Here is a 26,254-nt window from a genome sequence, read left to right as displayed (position 1 = left end):
GGTCTTCCTCCCAGAGCTTGAGAAAGAGAACTGTCATTGTCCAGGAGAGGTTGTAGATCTCTGATGATGCGTTGTACTGTTTTAACTTGGGAGCTGTATGTGATGACTAGAGGTGTTCTGTTATTTTCTCTTTTTTTTCTTTTCTTTTTTTTGTGTGGTCCATTGTTATCTTTTCCTCACTCTCTGGGGAGGGGGGAGGTGTATGTGACTCTATGCCTCAGGGATTATGGAGGCAGGGAAAGCCCTGGATTCCCCTCTTCCAGAGAAGTCATTAGCCACTGGAACCAAGGAAATGGGTCAAACTGTTGAATTTTGGCGATTATTTGCTACTGTATTGGATAGTTGCAGGAAACAGTATGATACCTGGTATCCACTTATTGCTACAGTTTTATAGACTACTTTTTAGAGGTTGCGGTGGGGACTTGGGATTTTGGGGGATTCGTTTAACTCCCCTGTCCCCACCCCGTTCTTGGTTTTAACAGTGCTAAGTACTTTATGAATTCTTAAAGTTTCATTTTAAATTTTCCTGTTTAAGTTTCGTTTCCACAAGGCCCTTGAGATGTTTTCTGCCTCTCCCTCTCTGCCTCCAAGTTTCTCAAACAAGTCATGGACAAGGCAGACTCACAGTCTGGGCACTCAGCCCAAGACCTCATAATCAGCAAAGGCAGGGGAGGAAACTGCAGCTGTGGGACAAAGGGGAAGCCCTCCGCCTTCCATTCCCTGACTTGCAGTGGTAAACAGGAAGAAGAACACATACCATCTGTCATGGTTTCTTCCTGAAATAGCTACAGCCACCCAGCAGAAGAGAGGCAAAAGAAAAATGGACTTGTCTGAAACTCCTCATGAATGTGAGCACTGTCTGCATGAATGGCAGCAGTGGGGGATATCTTGGGGCCTCAAAATTTGGCGTTCCTTGCCCTCCATTCTACAAAATAGTTGTGGTGGCCTCTGCTGCACCCCCAAGGCTCTGTCACCTCCCCAAATCTGCCCCAATGTCCAGCAGGAGTTCAAATTCTCACAGGCCCTGAATATAAAGATGAGAAGGGTAAAAATAATAATCTTGGTTACCAAGCCCCAGGAGTTTGTAGGAGCTGAAGGTGGGGCTATGAGGAAAAACCAGCTCATTTGGACTTGCCTAGGCAGGATCCAGCTGTCCCAACATTCATTATGTGCTTATGCTCCAAGGTATAATTCAACCTATGTCATACTAGCATCCTTAAGAAGCTTTTCAAGAAATGCCAAGACTGCTGCGTGCTTGTTTTAGAAATACAGTGGTACCTCAGATTAAGAACGTATTTCATTCTGGAGGTCCGTTCTTAACCTGAAACCGTTCTTAACCTGAGGTACCACTTTAGCTAATGGGGCCTCCCGCTGCTGCCGCACCGCAGGCGCAATTTCCATTCTCATCCTGAGGTAAAGTTCTCAACTCGAGGTATTACTTCCTGGTTAGCGGAGTTTGTAACCTGAAGTGTTTGTAACCTGAGGTACCACTATAAAGAGAAACAGAAGGTTGGGCAGTGCTGCATTGTAAATGTAATAAAGGACAGATTTACATTTTATTACAGTGGTACCTTGGGATACAGACGCTTCAGGTTACAGACTTTGCTCACCCAGAAATAGTACCTCGGGCTGAGAACTTTGCTTCAGGAAGAGAACAGAAATCGTGCAGCGGCAGCGGGAGGCCCCATTAGGTAATGTGGTACCTCAGGTTAAGAACAGTTTCAGGTTAAGAACAGACCTCCAGAACGAATTAAGTTCTTAACCTGAGGTACCACTGTACATTATTTCCTGTAGAGGAGAAGTGGGGATGTTCCTGGACTACAAGCCCCATCATCCCTCACGACTGGTCAATCTGGCTTCAGAACTATGTGGGGGAAGGGAGTCTCAGTATGCAACTATAGATTGAGAAAGGGAGATAATTAGGAGGTAATTAGGTAATTAAGTAATTTGGAGGGGGTGCCATCTGCTTGCTCTTCCATTCTTTTGAAGGCACTTCTATTTCTCTTGGTCATCTCAACCCTTCATTTCCCCTATTTTTCTTTCTTTCTTTCTTTCTTTCTTTCTTTCTTTCTTTCTTTCTTTCTTTCTTTTATCCCCCCCCCCCAAAAAATCTTATTTTCTCTTTCATGTTCTTTCTTTTGTTTATGAAATGTTCAAGGGTGGGCTCTGCAATGGCTGCTTGTGCAGTAGGGAGAAAATGATTAGAATAAACCTTGACATTTGTACAGTTAGTGCTGCAAACAAATTAAAAAATAAGAGGATGTCACATGTGCAGTTAGTTAACTGATGCATTGTGGGTGTTGATAAGCAGTTCAGATATGGAGCTGAGAAGAAATTTCTCAGAAAAGGATGTTTTGATAATGTTCTGTATTGCACCTTCCCTCCCCTAACCCCAAAAAGTTTCCTTGACCAATGTTCTTCTAATGTTCTCAGCCTTTCCGTGCAGCTGCTGATTCTTCCCCACAATGCAATGGAACGGGGCTAGCTCTGGGTCACTGTGGGGGCCAGGTTTGGAGTATTGTCCCTCCCCCCTCCCGAGAATATTCAACAAATTATTCCTCAGTTTTGTTTTCTGAAAATAGCTTGGGTAATTTGCAGAGGAAGTCTCTATTTTGTGTTTTTCATCAAACTCACTTGTAACCCACAGGGAAGAGGAAGAAGAAAGGAGGAAGGGTGATGTGAAAAAGAGACACAGCAAGTGGGGAAAGTTTTGGGAGCTCTCCCGAACCCCACCACTTCTCTAATTAAAATTACACATTTCCATTCTTGCTTTTCCAGCAACAATAACATTTATTGGGGCATTGTCTTTTTTAAAAAAAATAATATTTTTTTTTATTTTCAGTGCAAAATCATGACAAAAATTACAGACATTGAATCCAAAATAATACTATACAAACAAAAAAGAAGAACAGAACACACAAAAGAAAAAAACCAAAGGAAACAAAACAAAACAAAAAAGACAAAAAGCATACATCTACAGAAAAAAACCATATCATCATTCAAATCTAGTCATACATAAACCCATATTGACTTACTTCCTTTGTTCTAAGACCTCAAAAAGTTTACTCTTGCTGTAATGTTGTGTCTAATGTAGATTACTTCCATCTTTGTATTTTTTTATACCATTTTTCTTTTCGTTTAACCCTGTAAAAGCATCATTCATTACATACCGATATGCTTACTCCAGAGCAATGTTTTTTCATATCACCATTCTTTTAATAATTTCTAGTCCAATTGTCCCCTTATGAATGCTGTAATTCTTGCCAGATTTATATATTCACAAAATTTAATTTGGCCTTCTTTCATTGATGGAATTTTTCTCCTTTTCCAGTTTTTTGCTCTAAGCATCCTGGCAGCTGTCGTTGCATAAAGGAATACTTTCCTTTGATTGTCGAGAATATCGTTTGTAATTAAACCTAAAAGGAATGCCTCCAGTTTTTTACTGAAAGATTTTTTAAACATCTTTTTAATTTCTTCATAAATTTCATTCCAGAATTGTTTAATAGGTCAGCATTCCCACCACATGTGCAACATTGTTTCTATTTCTTTTTTGCATCTCCAACAGGTATTTGATTTTAGTTTGTAAATTTTAGCCAATTTTACCGGAGTTAAGTACCATTGGTACACCATTTTCATGAAATTTTCTCTGATTGTGTAACATGCCGTGAATTTAATATCATATTTCCATAATTTCTCCCATTGGTCCAGCCGAATTACATATCCTATATCACATGCCCATTTAGTCATAACTTCTTTTACTTCTTCATCCTTTAATTCCCATTCTAATAATAAATTATACATTTTGGATATATTCTTTTTTGAGTTTTGTAATAATACTTTTTGTAATTTTGATTCTTCTTTTTCAAATCCTATTACCTGTTATGGGAATCATTTGAAAAAGGAACAAGAGTTTTGGTAAATTATTCATTTTAATAGCCGAAATTCTACCCCAGAGTGTTAAATTCACTCTTGTCCAAATTTCCATTTCTCTTTTTGTTTCTTCCCAAATTTTTTTATAATTATCTTCAAACAAATTTATATTTTTCATTGTTATTTGGATTCCTAAATATTTCACTTTTTTTACAATTTGTAATCCAAATTTTTCTACCAGTTCCTTTTTCTCTTGGTCTCCCATGTTTTTTACCATTAGTTTGGTTTTTTTGTTTTTTCAAAGCAAAACCTGAAACCCTTCCAAAGTTTTCCATTTTTTCTAGAGCCTTTGCTATGCTTTCCTTTGATTTTCCACCATTAACACTAAATCATCTGCCCTTATTTTATATATTTTCTCCCCTAGGGATATTCCATTTATTTCTTGATCCAGTCTGATTTCTTGATTTAGTATTTCCAAAACCAAAATGAATAATAATGGTGAAAGTGGGCACCCTTGTCTGGTGCCTTTCTGTATTTTAAAATAATCAGTTGTGTCATTATTTATTATTATATTTTCTTCTTGTTGGTCATAAATTGCTTTTAACCCTCTTGTAATTTGGTCTCCCATGTCCATCTGGTCTAATAATATTTTTAGAAATTTCCATGAAACTTTGTCGAATGCCTTTTTCTGCGTCCACAAATACAAAGGCTACCTTCTTACTCGGTTTCATGTCTAAATACTCGATCATATCGATCACTGTTCTTATATTATCACTCATTTTCCTGCCCGGCAAGAACCCTGCCTTCTCTTTGTTTATACAATTCTGCAAAACTGTCTTTAATCTTGTTGCCAATATTTGTGCATAAATCTTGTAATCATGATTTAGTAATGATATTGGTCTATATTTGGTTATGAACTCTTTATTTCATCCTGGTTTCGGGATTACTACTATGTGAGCCTGCTTCCAGGTATTGGGAATCTTCTATTGGGGCATTGCCAAAGGAACAACCAGGAGCTTAAAGTAAGGTTAGCGGCAGCTAAAAAAGCCAATGCAATTCTGGGCTGCATCAATAGGAGTATAGCATCTAGATCAAGGGAAGTAATAGTGCCACTGTATTCTGCTCTGGTCAGACCTCACCTGGAGTACTGTGTCCAGTTCTGGGCACCACAATTCAAGAAGGACACTGACAAACTGGAACGTGTCCAGAGGAGGGCAACCAAAATGGTCAAAGACCTGGAAACGATGCCTTATGAGGAACGGCTAAGGGAGCTGGGCATGTTTAGCCTGGAGAAGAGGAGGTTAAGGGGTGATATGATAGCCATGTTCAAATATATCAAAGGATGTCACATAGAGGAGGGAGAAAGGTTGTTTTCTGCTGCTCCAGAGAAGCGGACATGGAGCAATGGATCCAAACTACAAGAAAGAAGATTCCACCTAAACATTAGGAAGAACTTCCTGACAGTAAGAGCTGTTCGGCAGTGGAATTTGCTGCCAAGGAGTGTGGTGGAGTCTCCTACTTTGGAGGTCTTTAAGCAGAGGCTTGACAACCATATGTCAGGAGTGCTCTGATGGTGTTTCCTGCTTGGCAGGGGGTTGGACTCGATGGCCCTTGTGGTCTCTTCCAATTCTATGATTCTATGATTCTATGATTCTAAGGTTACCAGATTTTTTTTTCAATGAATCTGGGGACACTTTAAATAAACAAATAAATAAATAATACACGTTCGGGATGTTGATGGTGCAGCAATGGCGGTGGCAGAGGGGTGGCCGCCGCCTTGACATCAACGGCCACGTTTCCCCTTCCTCTGAGGCGTCTATCTCCTTTCTCCATGAGCCTGGGCAGCCCCTGAGTTGTCGATTCTTCGATGGTGGTGGTGGGGAAGCAGTGCGCAGTGGGTCAGGCATGGAAGGCGGAGAAGGAGGGCCGAGAGCGGTGGCAGAGGCGAAGCTCGGGCAGCGCGATGCCTCCCTTCCCATCGGAGTAGCCCCAATCCTATTCCTAATTGAGTGCAAGCAGGAGGGGGTGGGGATTCCTCATCTGGGAAGGGAAGCTTCCTGTTGCCTGAGAGATCCCTGCCCCCTCCTGCTCACACGCAAGCTCTGATAGGCAGTGTGAAGCCTCCCTTCACAGCTGAGAGATCCCTGCTCCGTTCCTGCTTGCACGCAAGTAGGAGTTGGGAGGCTGCTCCAAAGGGAAGCATGAAGCCTCCCTTCACAGCTCAGTTGCTGGTGTCAGGGAAGGTGCCCGGAAGCTGCCTCTTTGAGCCCCTGCACCACCATCATATGGGGACTTCCAAGCAGCTCCTGAAGCCAGCCAGAGCCAACTGCTCCGGGCTGCTGAGACTGCCGCTGCTGCATTTCCCAGGGACAGTAGATGAAATCCGGGGACATTCTGGGGATGGAATTTGTCCCGGGACATATTCAAAATCCCCGGGAAATGGGGATGTCTGGTAAAAAGGTAAAGGTACCCCTGCCCGTACGGGCCAGTCTTGCCAGACTCTAGGGTTGTGCGCCCATCTCACTCAAGAGGCCGTGGGCCAGCGCTGTCCGGAGACACTTCCGGGTCACGTGGCCAGCGTGACAAGCTGCATCTGGCGAGCCAGCGCAGCACACAGAACGCTGTTTACCTTCCCGCTGTTAAGCGGTCCCTATTTATCTACTTGCACCAGGGGGTGCTTTCGAACTGCTAGGTTGGCAGGCGCTGGGACCGAACGACGGGAGCGCACCCTGTCGCGGGGCTTCGAACTGCCGACCATGCGATCGGCAAGTCCTAGGCGCTGAGGTTTTACCCACAGCGCCACCCGTGTCCCGGGACATATTCAAAATCCCCGGGAAATGGGGATGTCTGGTAACCCTAGCTTAAAGTGGAATCTTGATTATTGCCTTCCTGGGGCAAGGCAGGCTCCCATCTTGCCCATCGACTGATGATAAGAGGTACAAACCACTCAAGGAGGGGAGAGTGGTTTCCATCTGATGTGGGCAAAAGCCCATGACAGGTTCGAGCACAACGGAGTCATTCAGTCCCAGCAATGACCAGAAAGCACTGCTTTCTAATAGATTCAGATTTTATTTCAAGGTGCATTATTTCAAGAAAGGTGAGAAACAAGACAAGACAAACAAAACAAAAGGGTTATTGAGGGTTGCACCCTGAATTGCACCTCCACAGAGTTTTACACATGCAGATAAACATCACTCTTTTCCTGTCATTCTAACCACTCTAGCTAACCATGAGGCTCTTCACAGCGACTAGGAAACATCTGCATAACCACTTCCTATAGAAACAGCAGCAGGGCAAAACACTTCTCTTTTTTCCATAAACTAAAAAAAGCCTCGACTTCCCTCCCCCTCCCCCTCCTTCTCTCTCTTTTGCTCTTGCCTATGGCTCATACTAGCCATAGCAAGCACTGCATAAGCAAATCAAAATGGTGTCGGTCTTGCCTCTGTCTGTTTTAAGAAAAGGTCTTGCATTCTCCATCTTGCATCCCACGGAAGCCACCTCTCCTCCCCATGGCTGTTCTCAGAAGCAGACTCCGCAGTCCCTTGCAATTTTCGAAAATGGAAGTTGAAAGGAGCAGCGTGGCTTACAGGAAGCTGACTTTTACAGAGCCAGGCAAATTGATCTGTCTACCTCAGTATTTTCCACACTGACTGACAGCTGCACTCCAACATTCCAGCCAGACTTGAGGAAGGTGTGGAGCAACAGTGAAGTTGGTTGGAGGGGGGAGATGGCCTATGGAGAGCCCTGAGGGCTAGTCAGGCACACCCCACAACTAGGGGAGCGGATGGCTCTGTGGTCTCAACTAAGGATGTCCAAGAGGTCGATCGCAATCTACCAGTGGATCATGGGGGTGTCCCAGGCTGTAGTTTCGTAAGTGATCTCCCTCTTGCTCTTAAGTGATTGCTACGTGCCCTGCCCCCGCTTTGAGAGATTTATTTCCTTGCCTGGGTGGCAGAGTTTGGGAAGGCAGGAGGTGAGGTGACTGTTGAGCGACTGATTTAGCACACTCCTCCTCCTAAAACCAACCTGGCGAATCCTTTCCAAAAGAAGCTCAACAACTTTGGCTTCCCTCCCCAAAATCATAACAACTTAACTACTGGCAATGACAATGGGTAGATCACAGCCTTTTTATACTTTGAGTAGATCGCAGTCCCTTGGGAGTTGGATGTGCCTGGTCTAAACCACTGAGCCTCTTGGACTTGCTGATCGGAAGGTTGGCAGTTTGAATCCCTGCGACGGGGTGAGCTCCCGTTGCTCCATCCCAGCTCCTGCCAACCTAGCAGTTTGAAAGCACACCAGCATGGGTAGATAAATAGGTACCACTGCGGCAGGAAGGTAAATGGTGTTTCCATGCACTCTGATTTCCGTCACGGTGTCCCACTGCACCAGAAGTGGTTGGTTTAGTCATGCTAGCCACATGACCCAAAAGCTGTCTATGGACAAACGCCGGCTCCCTTGGCCTGCAAGCGAGATGAGCACCGCAACCCCATAGTCGCCTTTGATTGGACTTAACCATCCAGGGGTCTTTTACCTTTTACCCCACAACTGACACATTTTAAGCTGGATATTGTGGATCACAGAAGCCAATCCCAGCTTCTGTTTTGATCCCGGAATATCCCATGAAGACTAGCACCTTGGCATGAGTCAGCAAGGCTGCATCTGACCCTGCGGATGAGCACCAGACCACCTTCTAGGATTGCTTTGGCAATCATCAAAGGGTCATCAAAGGGTCGTGCCAAAGCGCCTCTGGGAGGCCATGCTGGCCGGGGGTGGGGAGGAGGCCATGGCCATGGAGGAGGAGGTTGCAGCCACAGAGGAGGAGGACAGCAAAGGTTTGAAGGTGGAGGGAGCGAGTATGTGGGCAGGGAAGGGAGGGGTGGGTGTTGGTGGGCATGAGCAGTGGGTGGTGAGATGGTGTGGGGTATCCCAATTTGCCGTCTTAAAATGTTGGGGTCCTGCTGATTTCACATGATTCAAAATCACATTATATGGGATTATTATTATTATTATTATTATGACCAGAATGTAATTGAAACTAATAAGATTTTGGAATGAAGAAATAAAGAAAATCATCAAACCGTCAAATCCAGCACATGGGGGGCGGCACTTTATCTAAATTATACAATTTGGCATTTAAACGATTAGTAATTGTATTATAAATTGGTATTGTTATGTTGTTGTTTAGTCGTTTAGTCGTGTCCGACTCTTCGTGACCCCATGGACCAGAGCACGCCAGGCACTCCTATCTTCCACTACCTCCCGCAGTTTGGTCAGACTCATGTTTGTAGCTTCAAGAACACTGTCCAACCATCTCGTCCTCTGTCATCCCCTTCTCCTTGTGCCCTCCATCTTTCCCAGCATCAGGGTCTTTTCCAGGGAGTCTTCTCTTCTCATGAGGTGGCCAAAGTATTGGAGCCTCAGCTTCAGGATCTGTCCTTCCAGTGAGCACTCAGGGCTGATTTCCTTAAGAATGGATACGTTTGATATTCTTGCAGTCCATGGGACTCTCAAGAGTCTCCTCCAGCACCATAATTCAAAAGCATCAATTCTTCGGCGATCAGCCTTCTTTATGGTCCAGCTCTCACTACCATACATCACTACTGGGAAAACCATGGCTTGAACTACACAGACCTTTGTTGGTAAGGTGATGTCTCTGCTTTTAATGATCCTGTCTAGGTTTGCCATCGCCTTTCTCCCAAGGAGCAGTCATCTTTTAATTTTGTGGCTGCTGTCACCATCTGCAGTGATCATGGAGCCCAAGAAAGTAAAATCTCTCACTGCCTCCATTTTTTCCCCTTCTATTTGCCAGAAGGTGATGGGACCAGTGGCCATCTTAGTTTTTTTGATGTTGAGCTTCAGACCATATTTTGCGCTCTCCTCTTTCACCCTCATTAAAAGGTTCTTTAATTCCTCCTCACTTTCTGCCATCAAGGTGGTATTGTTATAATGAGGCTATTATTGGACTGTAATTGAAAACTAATAGAATTTATTATAAAAAAACATTCATCCTGTTCTGCTTCTTGAAGGCTTTGCCAACATCAGAAACTGCAGAAACTGGCTAGAAAGTGGAGAGAAAGAAGTTTTTCTCCCTCTCTCATAACACCAGAACTCCACGGAAACATCCATGGAAGCTGAACATTGGAAAATTCAGGAGAAAACAAAGTTCGTCTTCATCCAGTGCATGGTTAAACTATGGCGCTCTTTCGCCCAGGAGGCAGTGATGATCCCCCACTTGGATGGCTTCAAAAGAGGGCAGGAAAGGTTCGTGGGGGAGAGGGCTATTGAGAGCTACTAGCCATGAGGTCTGTGCTTTGCCTCCTTCTGAGTTACTGGAAACTGCAGATGGGCAGAGAGCTCTTGTGAGTTTTCCTCAGGCATCTGGGTGGCCCCTGTAAGAACAGGGTGCTGGACTCCATATGCCCATGGCCTGATCCAGCCAGGATTTTCTGATGATCTTATATTCTTATGAAGATCAGTTTAATAAACAGTCCTCATGCTGAGTCAGAGGGCAAGGCAGGACAAAGAAAAATGAAAGGAGAGGCAGGGAAGGAAATCTCACCCCTTCTAGTTCTGGCTTGCCCTGTTGGCTTCAAACCAAGTACTGCAATAACAATTCCAGGAAATCAGTTCCAATTCCAGAAATCCAGGAAATTTAGTAGCAGCTGCTGCCAACGAGCCTGTATACGGAAATTTGGCGCCAGCTAAAAACAGTTGGTTAGAAAGGTTATGTAATTATCGTCTGCTTTATTGTTTTAACTTTTATATGTTTTAAATGAGGGCTGTCCCCCCCCCCCATTTTGATTGTTTTATCTTTTTGTAAACCGCTCTCAGGGTTTTTCTTTTTATAATCAAGCAGTGTTTCAGCCCCTCCGTGATTTGCTTCCACACTTTTGCGACATTGGAGGACCTGGTCCCGACCCCCTAAAAATATTTAGGGGGCCCAAAAGGATTTGGCTCCCAGGAGCAGCCCTCATGCCAAGCCAGAGGGGAAGGTGAGACAAAGAAAAAAGAAGGAGAGGGGATGAGCAAAATTCCACCCCTTTTGTTCTGGCTTGCCCTGTTGGCTTCAAACAAACTAACAGCAGTTCCAGAATAAACATTTGGCTTGCTGCAAGCAGGGCTGGATTTCGGTTTGATGAGCCCCTAAGCTACTAAAGGTAATGGGGCCCTTTATATGTCCAGCGATCCTTTGTCAGCAACAAATTGTTGCTGTTTTTTGTGTTGAATATATGCTATATGGCAATTTATAGATAATAGGTATCCAAAGCCGTTTGCACATAACAAAATATATATTTTATCAAAGTACATCCAATTTTTTCCCCTTTAATTTTTTTGGGGGCCCCCAAGAGAGTGGAGCCCTAAGCTGTAGCCCTAACCCGGCAGTGAGTGCTGCCCAGCATTTTGTCACTCCCCTCAGTGGTGACACCCGGGGCGTCCTGCACCCACCAGCGGCTGGAAATTAGGCTGTACAAAACTGCTAAGAGTTTTGAAGAGACCAAGGACTCAGCTACATTAGTCAAAACAATGTTTTGAATGTGTTATAATCATGCAACGCCAGAGAGAAGAAAGGATTTCTATGCGATTTTTACATAGCGGTTTTGTTTTTTTGGAGACAAGGCAATTAAGAATAGACATTAGAGATGTTTATAAAATTACAGTCTTTGTGCCAAGTTTTTTTTTTTATAAATTTTTACAAAATTTTTATAAACAATACAAACAAATAAAAAGACAAAACAAACATGTATAAATTCATCTCCTTTTTTCATAAGCCTCATTTCTCTGACTCCCCCAAACCTCCCCTTTCTGCATCCCAATTCCCAAAATTATTTCAGCAAGTCCTAAAATTAGATTTTTATCAAGTTTAGTTCCTTATTTGTTCTTTTCTTTTACTTAATCTTTTGTCGCTGTAATCTCCTTTTCTTACTAAGAACCTCAACATTTTAGCATTCATTAATTTTGTAGTACTTCTTAAGATAAATTTTAAATTTCTTCCAGTCTTCATCCGCCGTCTCTTTCCCCCGTTCACGGATTCTGTCGGTCATTTCGGCCAATGTCATATAGTCTATTACCTTCACCTGCCATTCTTCCAGGGTGGGTAGATCTTGGGTCTTCCAATGCTTTGCGATGAGTATTCTTGCTGCTGTAGTCGCATACATAAAAAAAGTTCTATCTTTCTTCGACACCAATTGGTTACTAATGCCCAAGAGAAAGGCCTCTGGTTTCTTAGGGAAGGTACATTTTAGCACCTTTTTCATTTCATTATATATCATTTCCCAGAAAGCCTTAATCTTCAGGCATGTCCACCAAAGGTGGTAGAAAGTACCTTCAGATTCCTTACACTTCCAACACTTATTGTCAGGCACATGATAAATTTTTGCTAGCTTGACTGGGGTCATGTACCACCTGTAAATCATTTTCATGATATTTTCCTTTAAGGCATTACATGCCGTAAACTTTATACCGGTGTTCCACAACCATTCCCAGTCAGCAAACATAATGTTATGACCAATATCCTGTGCCCACTTAATCATGGCCGATTTAACTGTTTCATCTTGTGTGTTCCACTTAAGCAACAAGTTATACATTCTTGACAAATTCTTAACATTGGGTTCTAACAGTTCAGTTTCTAGTTTTGATTTCTCCACCTGGAAGCCAATTTTCCTGTCTTGTTTATAAACCTCCATTATTTGATAATAATGGAGCCAGTCTCGTACTTTGGTTTTTAATTTCTCGTGACTCTGTAATTTCAATTTATCTCCATCTTGTTCCAAAATTTCCCAATATTTTGGCCATTTGACCTCCATATTGAGTTTTTTCACCGCTTTAGCCTCCAAAGGTGACAACCATCTAGGGGTTTTGTTTTCCAACAGATCTTTATATCTTGTCCAAACATTATATAGTGCTTTTCTAACAATATGATTTTTAAAGGACCTATGCACTTTAACTTTGTCATACCACAGATATGCATGCCAACCAAATGCGTTATTGAAACCTTCTAAGTCCAAAATGTCTGTATTTTCGAGGAGCATCCATTCTTTCATCCAGCAGAACGCTGCTGCTTCATAGTACAGTTTTAAGTCCGGCAGGGCAAATCCCCCTCTTTCCTTAGCATCCGTTAATATCTTAAATTTTATTCTGGGCTTTTTGCCCTGCCAGACAAATTTTGAAATATCTTTCTGTCACCTCTTGAAACAGTCCATCTTGTCAAGAATTTGCAATGTTTGAAACAAAAATAGCATTCTAGGCAATACATTCATTTTTATAACTGCAATTCGGCCCATCATTGAAAGCTTCAGATTTGACCATATTTCTAGATCTTTTTTAATTTCTAACCAACATTTCTCATAGTTATCTTTGAACAGATTCAAATTCTTAGATGTCATATAAACCCCTAGGTATTTCACCTTCTTAACCACCGTCAAGCCTGTTTCCTCCTGGAACTTCTCCCTTTCCCTAACTGTTAATTTTTTCCCCAGAACCTTAGTCTTTTGTTTGTTCAGTTTAAATCCGGCCACTTGACCAAATTCTTGAATTAGCTCTAACACTCTTTTTGTACTAGTGTCTGGCTCTTGTAGAGTAAGTACTAAGTCATCTGCGAAGGCCCTTAACTTGTAGTGTTTAGCTCTGACCTGTACCCCTTTAACCAGCTGGTCTCCTCTGATCATGTTTAGCAAAACCTCCAGAACTGAAATAAAAAGTAGTGGGGAAATTGGGCACCCCTGTCGTGTCCCTTTTTCTATTTTAAATTCTTCAGTTATCACATTGTTTACAATCAACTTTGCTTTTTGTTCTGAATATATTGCACCCATACCATTCTCAAAACTTTGGCCTACCCCCATCCCATGAAGATTCTTTTTCATAAAACTCCAAGAAATGTTGTCAAAGGCTTTCTCCGCATCCACAAAAATCAAGACTGCTTTAGTGTTTATATTCACCTCTAGTAGTTCCAAAATGTCTATAATATTCCTTACATTATCTGACAAGTGTCTTTTTGGGAGAAAGCCTGCTTGGTCCGGCAATTAAGAATAGACGTTAGAGATGTTTATAAAATTACAGTCTTTGTGCCAAGTTTGAACGATTAGCATTAATAATTGTATTATAAATTGGTACTGTTATAATGAGGCTATTATTGGAATGTAATTGAAGTGAGAGCTGGACCATAAAGAAGGCTGATCGCCGAAGAATTGATGCTTTTGAATTATGGTGCTGGAGGAGACTCTTGAGAGTCCTATGGACTGCAAGAAGATCAAACGTATCCATTCTTAAGGAAATCAGCCCTGAGTGCTCACTGGAAGGACAGATCCTGAAGCTGAGGCTCCAATACTTTGGCCACCTCATGAGAAGAGAAGACTCCCTGGAAAAGACCCTGATGTTGGGAAAGATGGACGACACAAGGAGAAGGGGATGACAGAGGACGAGATGGTTGGATAGTGTTCTCGAAGCTACCAGCATGAGGTTGACCAAATTGCGGGAGGCAGTTGAAGATAGGAGTGGCTGGCATGCTCTGGTCCATGGGGTCACGAAGAGTCGGACACGACTAAACGACTAAACAACAACAACAACAAAACTGAAAACTAATAAAAATTTATAATTAAAAATAATAATCACATTATAGATTCAAAAATACATGATGCGTTCATAAGGCTGCCGAGAAACTAGTCCTACTTATCGTAATCAGTTATAAGACTGGTTTCTCAGTATTACTAGATGGTATCATTATCACACAATGATGAGAATCAGGAGAGGAGTTAATGTCAGGAGGGGTGTGTAATATTTTCCCTTCATTATCTCTCCCAGCAACATGGGGTTGGGGGAGGCTTAGTTGAGTATTTATTCTCTCCTGTGTCTACATATGAAGCATTACCAAACAGAGTAAAAGCTGCTTTATGTTCACATGATGTTAGAGTTGACAAGACTACCCACCTCAAAATTAAACCGATGTCTGGGAACAAAGAGATCAAAACTAACATTGATGTACTCCAGGTGGTGCGCATAATCTGGTCAGCCCAGCTGAAAGAGAAGGATGAAAATAGAAGCATGATTTCAGAACCTGTTCATGCAATGATGCGTGATTTCCTTCCTGGGCTTGGATTGCAGGTGTTGAGAAACCTATGTTAGGGTTCACATCTTCTGAACTGCAAAAACCCAGACGCATTCAGGGCACTCCCCCTCCCCTCCCCTCCCCATCCCACATCTCTGTCCCCCGCCCCCTCCCTGCCCCACTTAACCTACCTTTCTCCAGTCATCCTCCTTCACAGCCCTCTGGGAACCTCAGGAGAAGCGGTACGGCATGGTCTCCACCACCTCGACAGAAGTGGCATGTGCCAGGCGATTTGGTGGCTTGGTGCTGGCGGCAGAATGGCGGCACTGGCAGCGGTGGTGTTGCAGACCCTGCTGTGGCACTTCTGGGTGCCGCGTGAAGGGGGTGGAGAGTGGCAGGCCCTGAAGAGTGCTTGCCCTCTCCCACTCTTCAGTGGCATGTGCCTGCCCCTCAAAAGAACCCCTATATCCATATATATAGTATATCCCTAAACCTGGACATTTTGTGTAGAATGCAAAAATCTCATTAGCTAAAGTGGTACCTCAGGTTAAGAACAGCTTCAGGTTAAGAACGGACCTCCAGAACGAATTAAGTTCTTAACCCGAGGTACCGCTGTAGGCATTTTCTTTCCACATGCCCCACATGTCCCCCCACACTCCCAATCATTTCTGAGGTGTCAAGAGAACACTAGAACATTGTGCATGGGGGAGGAGAGGGGAGATATTTCCATCTGGGGAGGGAGAATTCCATCTGAAAATGTTTGTGCTGATGGAATGATCACCTTGACACATACCCAATTCTGCCCACTATGATTCACCTCTTCAGGGCTACTCAAGCAATAATGCTGCTGAGTAAGTATGCTTATGAGTGATGCGGGTGGTGCTGATGTCTTAACCACTGATCCTAGGGCTTGCCGATCGGAAGGTTGCGGTTCGAATCCCTGTGATGGGGTGAGCTCCTGTTGCTCGGTCCCAGCTCCTGCCCACCTAGCAGTTTGAAAGCACGTCAAAGTGCAAGTAGATACTGGTAAATAGGTCCTGCTCCGGCAGGAAGGTAAACGGCGTTTCTGTGTTCTGCTCTGGTTCGCCAGAAGTGGCTTAGTCATGCTGGCCATATGACCCGGAAAAACTGTCTGCGGAAAAACACCGGCTCCCTCGGCCATAAAAGCGAAATGAGTGCCGCAACCCCAGAGTCGTCAGCGACTGGACTTAACTGTCAGGGGTCCTTTACCTTTTAAGTATGCTTATGAGCAGTGCTCAGTTTCTAAAAAAATGTTCAAGGGTACTGTCACTTTCCTACTCATATTGAAATACTGCCTCTCAATGAGGCCAAACTTAGATCCACAAAATGTTTAGGGGTATGTGTCCCCCCCCCCAGGAAAAAAAGCACTGCTTATGAGTGTCCTGGAAAGTTTCCCGCATGGAAAAACCCTAGCACCTTTGTACTGACTTAAACTGTATTTTCGGTTGAAAGCTTAATGTTTACTGGTTAAATATTTGCTAAGATTAACGATCCAACTCAGCAGAATGAGCAGAAACAGAAGTAATAAGATCATAGTTAAAACAAAATAAATAAATTCCTTCCAGTGGCACCTTAGAGACCAACTAAGTTTGTTATTGGTATGAGCTTCCTTTTGCATGCACACTTCTTCAGATGACTGGTGAGGTTAATGGACTTCCATTTCATGCATCTCAATGTGCTGCCTTCCATAGTTCTAGTTACAGGTAGATAGGCGTGTTGGTCTGCCATAGTGGAAACAAAATTTTAAAAAAATCCTTCCAGTAGCACCTTGGAGAGCAACTACGTTTGTTATTGGTATGAACTTTCGTGCGCATGCACACTTCTTCAGATAGTAGTTAGTACACATTGCCTTTAAGGGCAGGTGTCCCGTTAAGACTTCCAAGTCCAAAGGCAATAATCTCCTAACTGCACCAATGTTCGACCTTTTACAATCTTCCGTGCTCTTGTTAATGTTCAGTCTTATCAGCTCACCTTCAGACTGTGAGGGAACTAGATGACTGATTGCTGTAGGGTCAGTTGCCTTTCTGGGCAGGGAGGGGATGGCAGATAAGCAGGAGGAGGAGGGGGTGGAGCTGAAGGCAGCAACCGCATGGTTTCAATGGCCAACGGCTCCTCCTGTCGCTATCATTGGCGGGAGGCTGCTTTGACCCTCCTTCCCCTCCCTGGCAGGAAGAGGACGAGAGGGAGAGCTAACCAGAGAGCAAAAAAGAATTTCTATGCGATTTTTGCATAGCGTTATTTTCTTTTGAAGAAAAGGCAAGTAAGAATAGACATAAGAGGTGTTTATAAAACTACAGTCTTTGTTCCAAGCCAGAGGGGAAGGCAGGAGAAAGAAGAATGAAAGGAGAGGCGGGGAGGGAACTTCCACCCCTTTTAGTTCTGACTTGCCCACTTGGCTTCCTGAACAGCAGTTCCAGAAAACAGGCTTTAGAAGCAGCTGCTGACAATAGGTCTGTATAAACAAGTTTGGCGCCAGCTAAAAACAGTCTTGTGTACATAAGCCTACCAGTTGCTTAGAAAGTCGTCGTAATTATAATCTGCTTTAATATTTTTACTTTTGTATGTTTTAAATTAGGGTTGTGTTTTTTCTCAATTTCATTCTTTTATCTTTTTGTAAATCGCTCTGAGGTTTTTCACAATCAATTGTTGTACGAATTATATGATTCCCAGGTTGGGGAAGGCAGAGACTCTTCTGAGCATGAGTAGGTTAGGTTTGTTACTTTCAAAAAATAATAATGAATTCTTACTGCTTTCTGCTACTTAACCATTTTTTATGGAGCAGATTTTGGGCACCTAAACGCTTGCCATCTTTTGTGAGACCTCGCCTCCAAAATATCAAGATCTTTCATTACTTTTTAAATCTCATTGTCTTTTGCATTCCTCCCTCCAGAGACTCCATAAAATTATAGAAACCATTTTTTTTAAACTTTCCACAGGCATTTTCCTTTCACTATAGCACTTTAATTTTCTTTTACTATAATACCTCCCTTGCTTCAACCAAGCTTGTCACTTGTTAGTCTCAAACTCAGCAATCGCCAAGTTGCCAACTGGCACCGGGACTTCAGCAGCTGTGTCTCCTTCTGCACATCGAGGGTGATCACATTCCCCACTGGGAGGTTCTGCCCTTTGTTTGTGGGACTGATTTTAAATCATGCTAAAAATTCTTTTACACTTTATGCCCAAGAATGTCTTCGGCCCCTGAGAGGGTTGCACTGTTCTCTGAAGCAGGGCAGAAGGCCTTGGGCAATTGAAACCATCTCTAGATCCAGGCTGGGGGTGAGATTAAACGCTGGGTGGGGCTGGAGCCAGAAACTGTTGACTAGGACTTCGCTGGCAAGGAGGAGGAGGCGGGGGAGGAGGAGGAGGAGAATATAAATAGCAGGAACCAATCGCTTTGAAAACTCTTTCTGTTTTGCTTCTTGTGGACTTGATCAGCAGCAGATATCTATTCCTGCACTGCAGAACATAGCTGCTAGATTGATTCTGCAAGAAGGTAAAAAGAATTCTATAATATATTGGAGGAGGGAGAAATATTGGGAGGGGGAGGAAAGGGAGAGGGTGAGATGAGGCAGGAGACTGGGGAAAGGAGAAGGAGAGGAGGAAGGGGGAGAGGGTTTGGGGCTGAAGAAAAAACATTTCTACAATAATATAATAACTACTTTGTTCGATTGGGGAAACGCTTAGGCTACATTTGGGGGTCATGAGGGAGGAGAGGGGGAGAATGTTCCCTTGTGCTGACAGAAGGTTCTCTTGGCACTGCTAGGAATGCAACCCAAAGTTCTCACTGCCTCATTCAATATAATAGAGAATCTAAGAATGGCTATACAGTGGTACCTTGGTTCTCAAACACCTTGGTACTGAAACAACTTGGAACCCAAACACTGCAAACCCAGACATAAGTGTTCCAGTTTGTGAACTTTTCCAGAAGCTGACGTGCTCTGTTTTGAGTGTTACACTTCTGATTTGAATGTTACGCTTCTATATTGAGAGTTACGCTGAGGTCTGTCAGATTTTGCTATTTATTTTGTGTTTTTTGCTCTTGTGGCTCTTTTTTTTGTGACTGTGTGGAACCCAGTTCAGCTACTAATTGATTGATTGGTTGTGTGACTGCAGTACATTGTTTATTGCTTTCATTTTATGGATCAATGGTCTCATTAGATATTAAAATTCATGATAAATTGCTGTTTTAGGAGTTGTTTTTAAACGTCTGGAATGGATTAATCCATTCTGCATTACTTTCTATGCGAAAGCACATCTTGGTTTTGGAATGGACTTCTGGAACAGATTAAGTTTGAGAACCAAGGTACCACTGTACTGTTGTTCAGGCTTCAGTGAAAAGTAGAAGAAATTTGCAGAAATATGAGCCTCTCTGGATTAAGCCTGCCAAATTTTAGGCAGATCCATTTGGAGGTTTTTGTGCCGGACACCTTAATTAAAGTGGGTCAGACCTCACTATTAAGTTGTGGGTGGACATAGCAGACGACACAGAGATTTCTCCAAGTGGTTCTTTATAGTAAGCTGGAACTGAACTGAGCTGAACAGCTCAGCCGTCCTGCTTTGATAGGCAGCCAGCTGTCAACAACACCGCAGGGTTTCCCGCCTAAATTAACTGACGTGGACCTGAGTGAAAACTATATACACAATACCCCCTGGTAGCCGGGGTGAGAACCTCAATACATAGCACTCACCTGGAGCACTGTGTCCATTTCTGGGCACCACCATTTAAGGAGGATGTTGACAAACTGGAACGTGTGCAGAGGAGAGCGACATTTCCTCATAAGGCTTGGAAACCAAGCTTAATGAGGAGGGGGAGCTGGCTATGTTTAGCCTGGGAAAGAGGAGACCGAGGGGAGATATGGTAGCCATCTTCAAATATCTCAGGGGCTGCTCTCTCTCCCTATTTCTCAATGCCAGGCCAGTGGGTGGTCCTATATTTGCATAGTAGCTTCCCAATTAGATATTGTTGTAAGTTTAGCGGAGGAGATGGGGGGGCTGGGCTAGGCTGCATGCCTGAGACCCGGCTAATTCCTAGACCCAGCAAGGGCTAAAATCTTGGTAATGGCCCCTTAAGTGTGGGTCAGGAGCGTGGCGGAGTCAAGTGAAGGAGGAGATGGAAGAAAGACAGGCTCTGACTCTGAATCTGACCGGCTGCAGGAGGAAGCAGACCCAGCCCCCCCCCCCTTTCCTACCAAGATATTGGTTTACTGAGGCAGTTAGAGCAAGCACAGAGAGTTTCCAAGAAGGGGGCATAGATGCCAGGCAGCCAGATAGGCAGAGGATTGACAGCTCTTCTCTGGAAAGCGTAGAATTTCCCGACCCTCAATCCCAAAGAGCTGAAATGGTCAGATTGCAAAGGAAGTAGAAAAGTAGAAAACAGGTTTTCCTGTTGTGACTACAATGATGACTCCAAGTAACTAACTGTGTCCATTTCTGGACACCGCAGTTTAAGGAGGATGTTGACAGACCGGAACGTGTGCAGAGGAGAGCGACATTTCCTCATAAGGCTTATGAGGAGGAGGAGCTGGGTAGGAGGAGACTGGGGGGGGGGGGGGAAATATAATACAATAGCCATCTTCAACTATCTCAAGGGCTGCTCCCTTTCACTTGTCTCAATGCTCTCATTTCATCAAGTAAATGTAAAAACATTACTGTAATCATTTAGACTAAAAAGAAGCAATATTTCATATATGAATTTTCCAGCTCTATAAATTAGTATACGTAGGACTACCTTTGGGGGGGTATACTAGTATGGAAGCAAAACTGCACCTTTCAAAGACTTCAAGAAGAGATTATTTATTTCTCCGCTCTGTAATTTTGTCTCCACAGAGGAATCTTGGGACGTTGATGCTATGGCGAAAACTGATGTTGTGATGAATTTTTTTCTGGCAAAAGCACAGAACTGATGTTTCAGACTCTGAAGAGGCTTTCATTTCATTAGAAATAAAAGGAGTCACAAAGATAAAACAGGGAAGTGGAAAACAAATTAAGTACAGCTTGGCTGGACAAAGTATCCGATTAAAGCACACGATTAAGTGGTATTTAGAAAGGGTGTTTTCTCACCACATCACCTAGCCATACTGTGCTTGAATCTGCAATCCAGTGATCTGCTTTGAACATATCTCAAGAAACTGCAAAACTCTGTAACTAGAGCTGAGTAGCATTTATTGTGAGGTCTGTGAATCCTCCTGGGAGAAAGAAAAGATGGGTTTCTATGAAACTGAAAAGACAGAGCGAAGGCTCCCCATGAATCCAGATTCAGCAGAGAATGGGGAATGTAGGGGAATCATAAGTAATGGAAGCACCAAACAAGCAAGAGAAGTCTTCTCTCTGAAACAGGGCCATTGTGTAGATGGTAAGTGAGTTCTGATGAGAAAGGCATGAGTTTGTCAGAAAAAGTTATGGATTTGCTGCTGGGATGAGAGCTGCAGAATGCAGGCCAACTAATCAAATTCATGGAGACGCTAATTTATTCAGGCAATCAAAAGCCATTGGAAAAGGATGGGTACATAGACACTTGTGTGAAAAGCGAGGGAGGCTTCTCAGACTCTTCTTAGTTCCTCTCTCAGATGGAACTATCCTTCCTCACGCAGGCATGCATAAGGAGAAGGGGGTGAGGCTGCCCTTGAGGAGAGAGATTCCTGGCTGCTTTTCCAGTTCCCCTTCCATGTACACCAAGAATGGAGAAATTGTGGCTCGCCAGATGTTGCTGGATTCCAACTCCCTCCAATCACTCCCTGCCAGCATGGCCTATTATTATTATTATTATTATTATTATTATTATTATTATTATTATTATTAATAATAGAATTTATATACTGCCCTATACCCAGAATTCTCAGAGTGGTTCAAATAAATAAATCAGAATATAAAACCAGAAAATACATAATCAAAATAAATAAAAATAATGGTCAGGAATGATGAGACCTGTAGACCAAAAACATCTGGAGGACCACATGGTCCCCAATACTGCTGTTCGCAGACCTAGATAGACACTGATAAGTGAAGAGACCAGGAATCTGCAAGTGCAGGCGCATGGTCCACAGTATTTACTAGCACAGTGGCACTTTAAGGCTTTGTTGTTGTTGTTATATGATGCCCATCTGATTGGGTTGAATGGTATACATTACAGTAGACCATACTGAAATTTATATTTGAGTGGGTGATTTACCGGTATATTTTTAAAAATAAATAAATAAATAAATAAATAAATAAAATTCTCAGCGAATTGAGAAGCAACCAATACTGTGCAAATCCCCTGGCAGAGAACCCCTGTAAGACTGCCTGCACAACTTTGCGTTATACAACACTATTTCAGAACATATCTTTCAAAACATATTGGTTCCTCTTTCTTCCAGGAACCCAATCTGACCAACCAAGTGTTGCTGGTGACATGGCATTAACTGATAAAAAAAGTATCTGCTGAAAGCAGGCACTCAGAGCTGCATATTGCTGATGAAGCACTTTGCTGGCTAGTCCTTACATTTGGACCTGGTTTTCTTTAACTGTCAGTTATGCCATCCTTATCATATAATTAATATAGCAACCTTAGTCCGTCTTTTAATCCTAGCCTGTGTACTACAAACTGCTATTTTGACTTATTTGGGTGAGGCAAGCTTGAAAATTCACTATCCTGCATTGAATGAATAAAGCTTCTTCTACCACAGGAAAATGTTCTTTGGTTGAACAATTCATTTTAATGCATTTTGTTTTGCACATTACTAGATCTACCTGTGATGTGTTGGAACCAACAGAAATGTGCAAGAACTTAAACTGCATCCCCTTAATGGTTTGTTTTACAATCAAGATTAAGATGGTTTCAGGTTATTCTCTTGAGGTTGCTGCGATGCATGAAAAAAACATCCTGTTCTGTTTCTACATAGAACAGAGATCTCCTGTCACTTCCATTCTGCCAGCAAAAAAAACTTTCAACTTCTGTTTTGAGGGCAATTCAGATGCTCTAAAAGGGATGGGTAACTGTGACCTTCGAGATGTTGTTGGACTACAATTCCCATTACCTGTGACCACTGGCAATGATGACTGGGGCTGATGGGAGTCCAGCAACATCTGGGGGGCTGCAGGTTACTCACCCCTGCTCCAAAGCTCTGTGTACATAGTTATAATATAGCAGTATATGGCACTGCAGCTCCCTTGACTGGCACTGTTTTCTGGAAACAGTCTTGGCAGCCAGGGGATTTAACAAGGCTGCCACTATTAGGCAATTTACACTGACAAGCATAACTTCTGGAAGTCCAGCTTAACAGGACAGATGTTACAACAGCTGCATTGCCAGGAGATAGGCTGCTTACCTGTTCTGGATGGGATTACAATCCCTCTAAAAGTGCAAGTGCTCAGTTTATACTAATAGTTACATTTCAAATTTCCCTCCTTGCACATGCGTACATACATTGGCTAACCGTTAATGATTCATATAATGGGTTGTGCTTCCCTCTGTCTTCCGGCATTGCCCATGTGGCATTTGGCATGTATCACATTCCATTCAGTTCTTGCAGTCCCTTCAACTTTTGCTCTTAAAAAGAAACTGGATTACTACTGTGTTCTATGTGGGGCTGCCCTCCAGCCTAGCTGTGAAGCTCCAGATTTTGCAGAATGCCTAGACCTCTGATGGAGGCAGATGGTTGACAGTACATGGCATCTCTGTTAAAATGTTTGCAGCGGATGCACATACATTGCTAAGCCAGGTTCAAGGTCTACATCAGGCATAAGCAAACTTGGCCCTCCAGCTGTTTTGGGACCACAATCCCCATCATCCCTGACCACTGGTCCTGTTAGCTAGGGATGATGGGAGTTGTAGTCCCAAAACAGCTGGAGGGCCGAGTTTGCCTATGCCTGGTCTACATATACAAAGACCAGAAGAACTTTGGTCCAGGATACCTTAAGGGCCACCTGAGCCCTTATATCCCAGCTTCATCATTAAGATCATCCACAGGATCACATCTGGTTGTCTCCATGTCTCAGAAGCCCAAGTGACCTCAGCTAGAAGTTGGGCATTTAGCGCCACCAGTTCAGGCTGTGAAAGGCTCTTCCAGCAGAGACACATCAGGCACCATTCATTTCTGACATCCAGGCATCTCTTGAAGACCTCTTCGTATGCCAGCAAGCCTATACAGCTGTTTAAAATGTTGATCTCCCAGTTATTTTCATGATTTATATATTTATTTTACTATTTCTTCTGGTGATTTTTGTTTTATTGTAAAAATATTATTGTGCAGCACCTTGATAGTTTAGGAGATGGTGGCATGTAAATATTTTTTAATAAAATAATAACTGGTGACTCACCAGCCATGCGCAGAGGCCTACCACTTGGCTGACTTTGTGGTGGGAGGCACCAAACCTATGAGCTTCATGATGCCACAGGTGAACTTGATTCATCTCATACTCTTCCAACATCCCGCTGACCAAAATTGGGACATTTCTTTTTTGGTCCCCAGCTGACCTGCACCAGAGGACTGGACCAAAATGGGACATTCTGGGATGCAATCAGAAGCCAGGATTGGCTTCTGTAATTCCAGGATGTCCCACATAAATCAGGACTGTTGAGTGGTATGACATCTTGGTGTGATGCAAGCTTGAACTCACACCTTCAATGTGGGTGGACTACCCAAGCCTGGGTAGACTTGGAGCCCCCCAGATACTGGAGTTTCTAAAAGGACTTGTCCGGCATCTTGCTGAAACCAAGGACACATTAACACTTTATTTCCCTCTGCAGGTTTGTGCAAAAATGGAAAAGAGAAACTTCCTTTTAGAGTACAAATTGCGAGCTTGGTGCTTAATGTCATTCTGATCATTTCCATCATCATCATCAGCAGAACTGCTTTATCAGGTAAGTGAAGAGCCATTTTGCTGTAACGTCTGCCATGTTATCAACAGGCCACCTGCTCTCACAAATCTCCTCTCCTCAGCAGCTAGAATAGCTTTATTGGCATTCATTTGAGGTAGCCTGGAAGCAGCTGCAGATGGAGGCCCACATTCAGGCAAGGTAGACTTTGTGTACTGTAATAATAGACCAATATGCACACACAATACACACACAATTTCAAGTGATTTAAATTGTACGATACAATTCTAATCAAAGGCCCATCTCAGGGAGAGTCAACTAGACCCTGGCTGTGTATTTCATGGCTAGTCAATTGAAGTTGACTATCTATGGCCCACCTAGCAGTTCGAAAGCACCCTCAAGTGCAAGTAGATAAATAGGTACCGCTGTATAGTGGGAAGGTAAACGGCATTTCCGTGTGCTGCACTGGTGCTGGCTCGCCAGAGCAGCTTCGTCACGCTGGCCACGTGACCCAGAAGTGTCTCCGGACAGCGCTGGCCCCCGGCCTCTTAAGTGAGATGGGCGCACAACCCTAGAGTCGGACACGACTGGCCCGTACGGGCAGGGGTACCTTCACCTTCACCTTCATCTATGACTGAGCCACAAGAGAAGCTGCTCTATGTCCTGCAACCTCCTGAATTTGTGGGCAGAGATGGGCACTGGGCTGTCTGCCCTCCCTCCTACCCTCATTTCCCCACCCTTATCCAGCCCCACCTGGAGATGATGGGGGTTGATCAGAGACCTGCACACAGTTTTTGCGTGTGGTGTATTTGCAATTATGTTGTTATACTGTATTTTTATGCGATTGCCCTTATGATGCTTGAGATATGTTCCCATTTTCTTTGTTGCAAGCTGCTTTGAGCAGGATTCCTTTTGTGGAAAGGCAGCACACAGATATAATGTTGATGAGTGGAGTACATTGCCTGACCTTTATTTTGGGTAGGACTATTTATAAGCTATAGATAGTGATCTGTCTCACTTTCTGATACCTTTCTAGTGAGAAGTGCAGTATTGCCTACCACCCTACATTCTCCTTCCACTCCAACTGAGTGCTGTCCAGACGGCTGGATTGGCTACCAAAGGAAATGCTACTATTTTTCAGAGAATGAAGGGAACTGGACTTATAGCCAGAATTACTGTGCCTCTTTCAATGCCTCTTTGGTCGTGATTGACTCCCAAGAGGAGATGGTGAGTGGAAAGATACAGAGTCTGAAGCCTTAAATGGAGTTGATTCTCCACTTGGATGAGGGGTGGAAATGTATTCACACTTCTTTTCTTTATTAAGAGCTTCTTGAGACGACACAAAGGCCCTGCTGATCACTGGATTGGTCTCCAAAGGATAAATGACCAGGAGCCTTGGAAATGGATCGATGGCACCATTTTCAATAAGTGGTGAGCATCCACAATGAAAATGTGTAATAAGCCCTTTAAAACAGTGTAACAGTTAAAATAGTTTGACTCAAGGAATTCTTACCCAAACAGATGTG

At 43.3% G+C, this 26,254-nt stretch overlaps 1 protein-coding gene and 1 long non-coding RNA gene across 5 annotated transcripts in view; one reads left to right on the top strand and one right to left on the bottom strand.

Annotated features, from left to right (window-relative positions):
* Positions 1–16,815, bottom strand: part of LOC308581345 — a 102,993-nt gene extending 86,178 nt beyond the window's left edge. Inside the window, exons 1-3 of the long non-coding RNA XR_014004993.1 lie at positions 16,716–16,815; positions 15,103–16,515; positions 14,428–14,880 (exon numbers count right to left, since the gene is read on the bottom strand). This is a non-coding gene — a long non-coding RNA (uncharacterized lncRNA). The remainder of the gene's footprint in view (positions 1–14,427; positions 14,881–15,102; positions 16,516–16,715) is intronic.
* Positions 1–26,254, top strand: part of LOC308581129 (C-type lectin domain family 2 member D-like) — a 55,647-nt gene that overhangs the window by 22,763 nt on the left and 6,630 nt on the right. For 2 of the 4 annotated variants that reach the window (XM_081183623.1, XM_081183626.1), the window contains exons 1-5: positions 18,288–18,425; positions 20,759–21,284; positions 24,660–24,773; positions 25,765–25,955; positions 26,053–26,159. In XM_081183623.1, coding sequence (XP_081039749.1) covers positions 21,134–21,284; positions 24,660–24,773; positions 25,765–25,955; positions 26,053–26,159 — 563 coding nt within the window. In that variant the 5' untranslated portion in view covers positions 18,288–18,425; positions 20,759–21,133. Of the gene's footprint in view, positions 1–18,287; positions 18,426–19,537; positions 20,274–20,758; positions 21,285–24,659; positions 24,774–25,764; positions 25,956–26,052; positions 26,160–26,254 lie in introns of those variants that run through there. The other 2 variants (XM_081183625.1, XM_081183624.1) reach the window with 2 other exon arrangements.

Source organism: Podarcis bocagei (genome assembly GCF_964188305.1).
Source record: "Podarcis bocagei genome assembly, chromosome: 2".
Classification (NCBI taxonomy): domain Eukaryota; kingdom Metazoa; phylum Chordata; class Lepidosauria; order Squamata; family Lacertidae; genus Podarcis; species Podarcis bocagei.
Note: the sequence above shows the minus strand (reverse complement) of the source record. Positions and strands in the feature narration are given on the sequence as shown.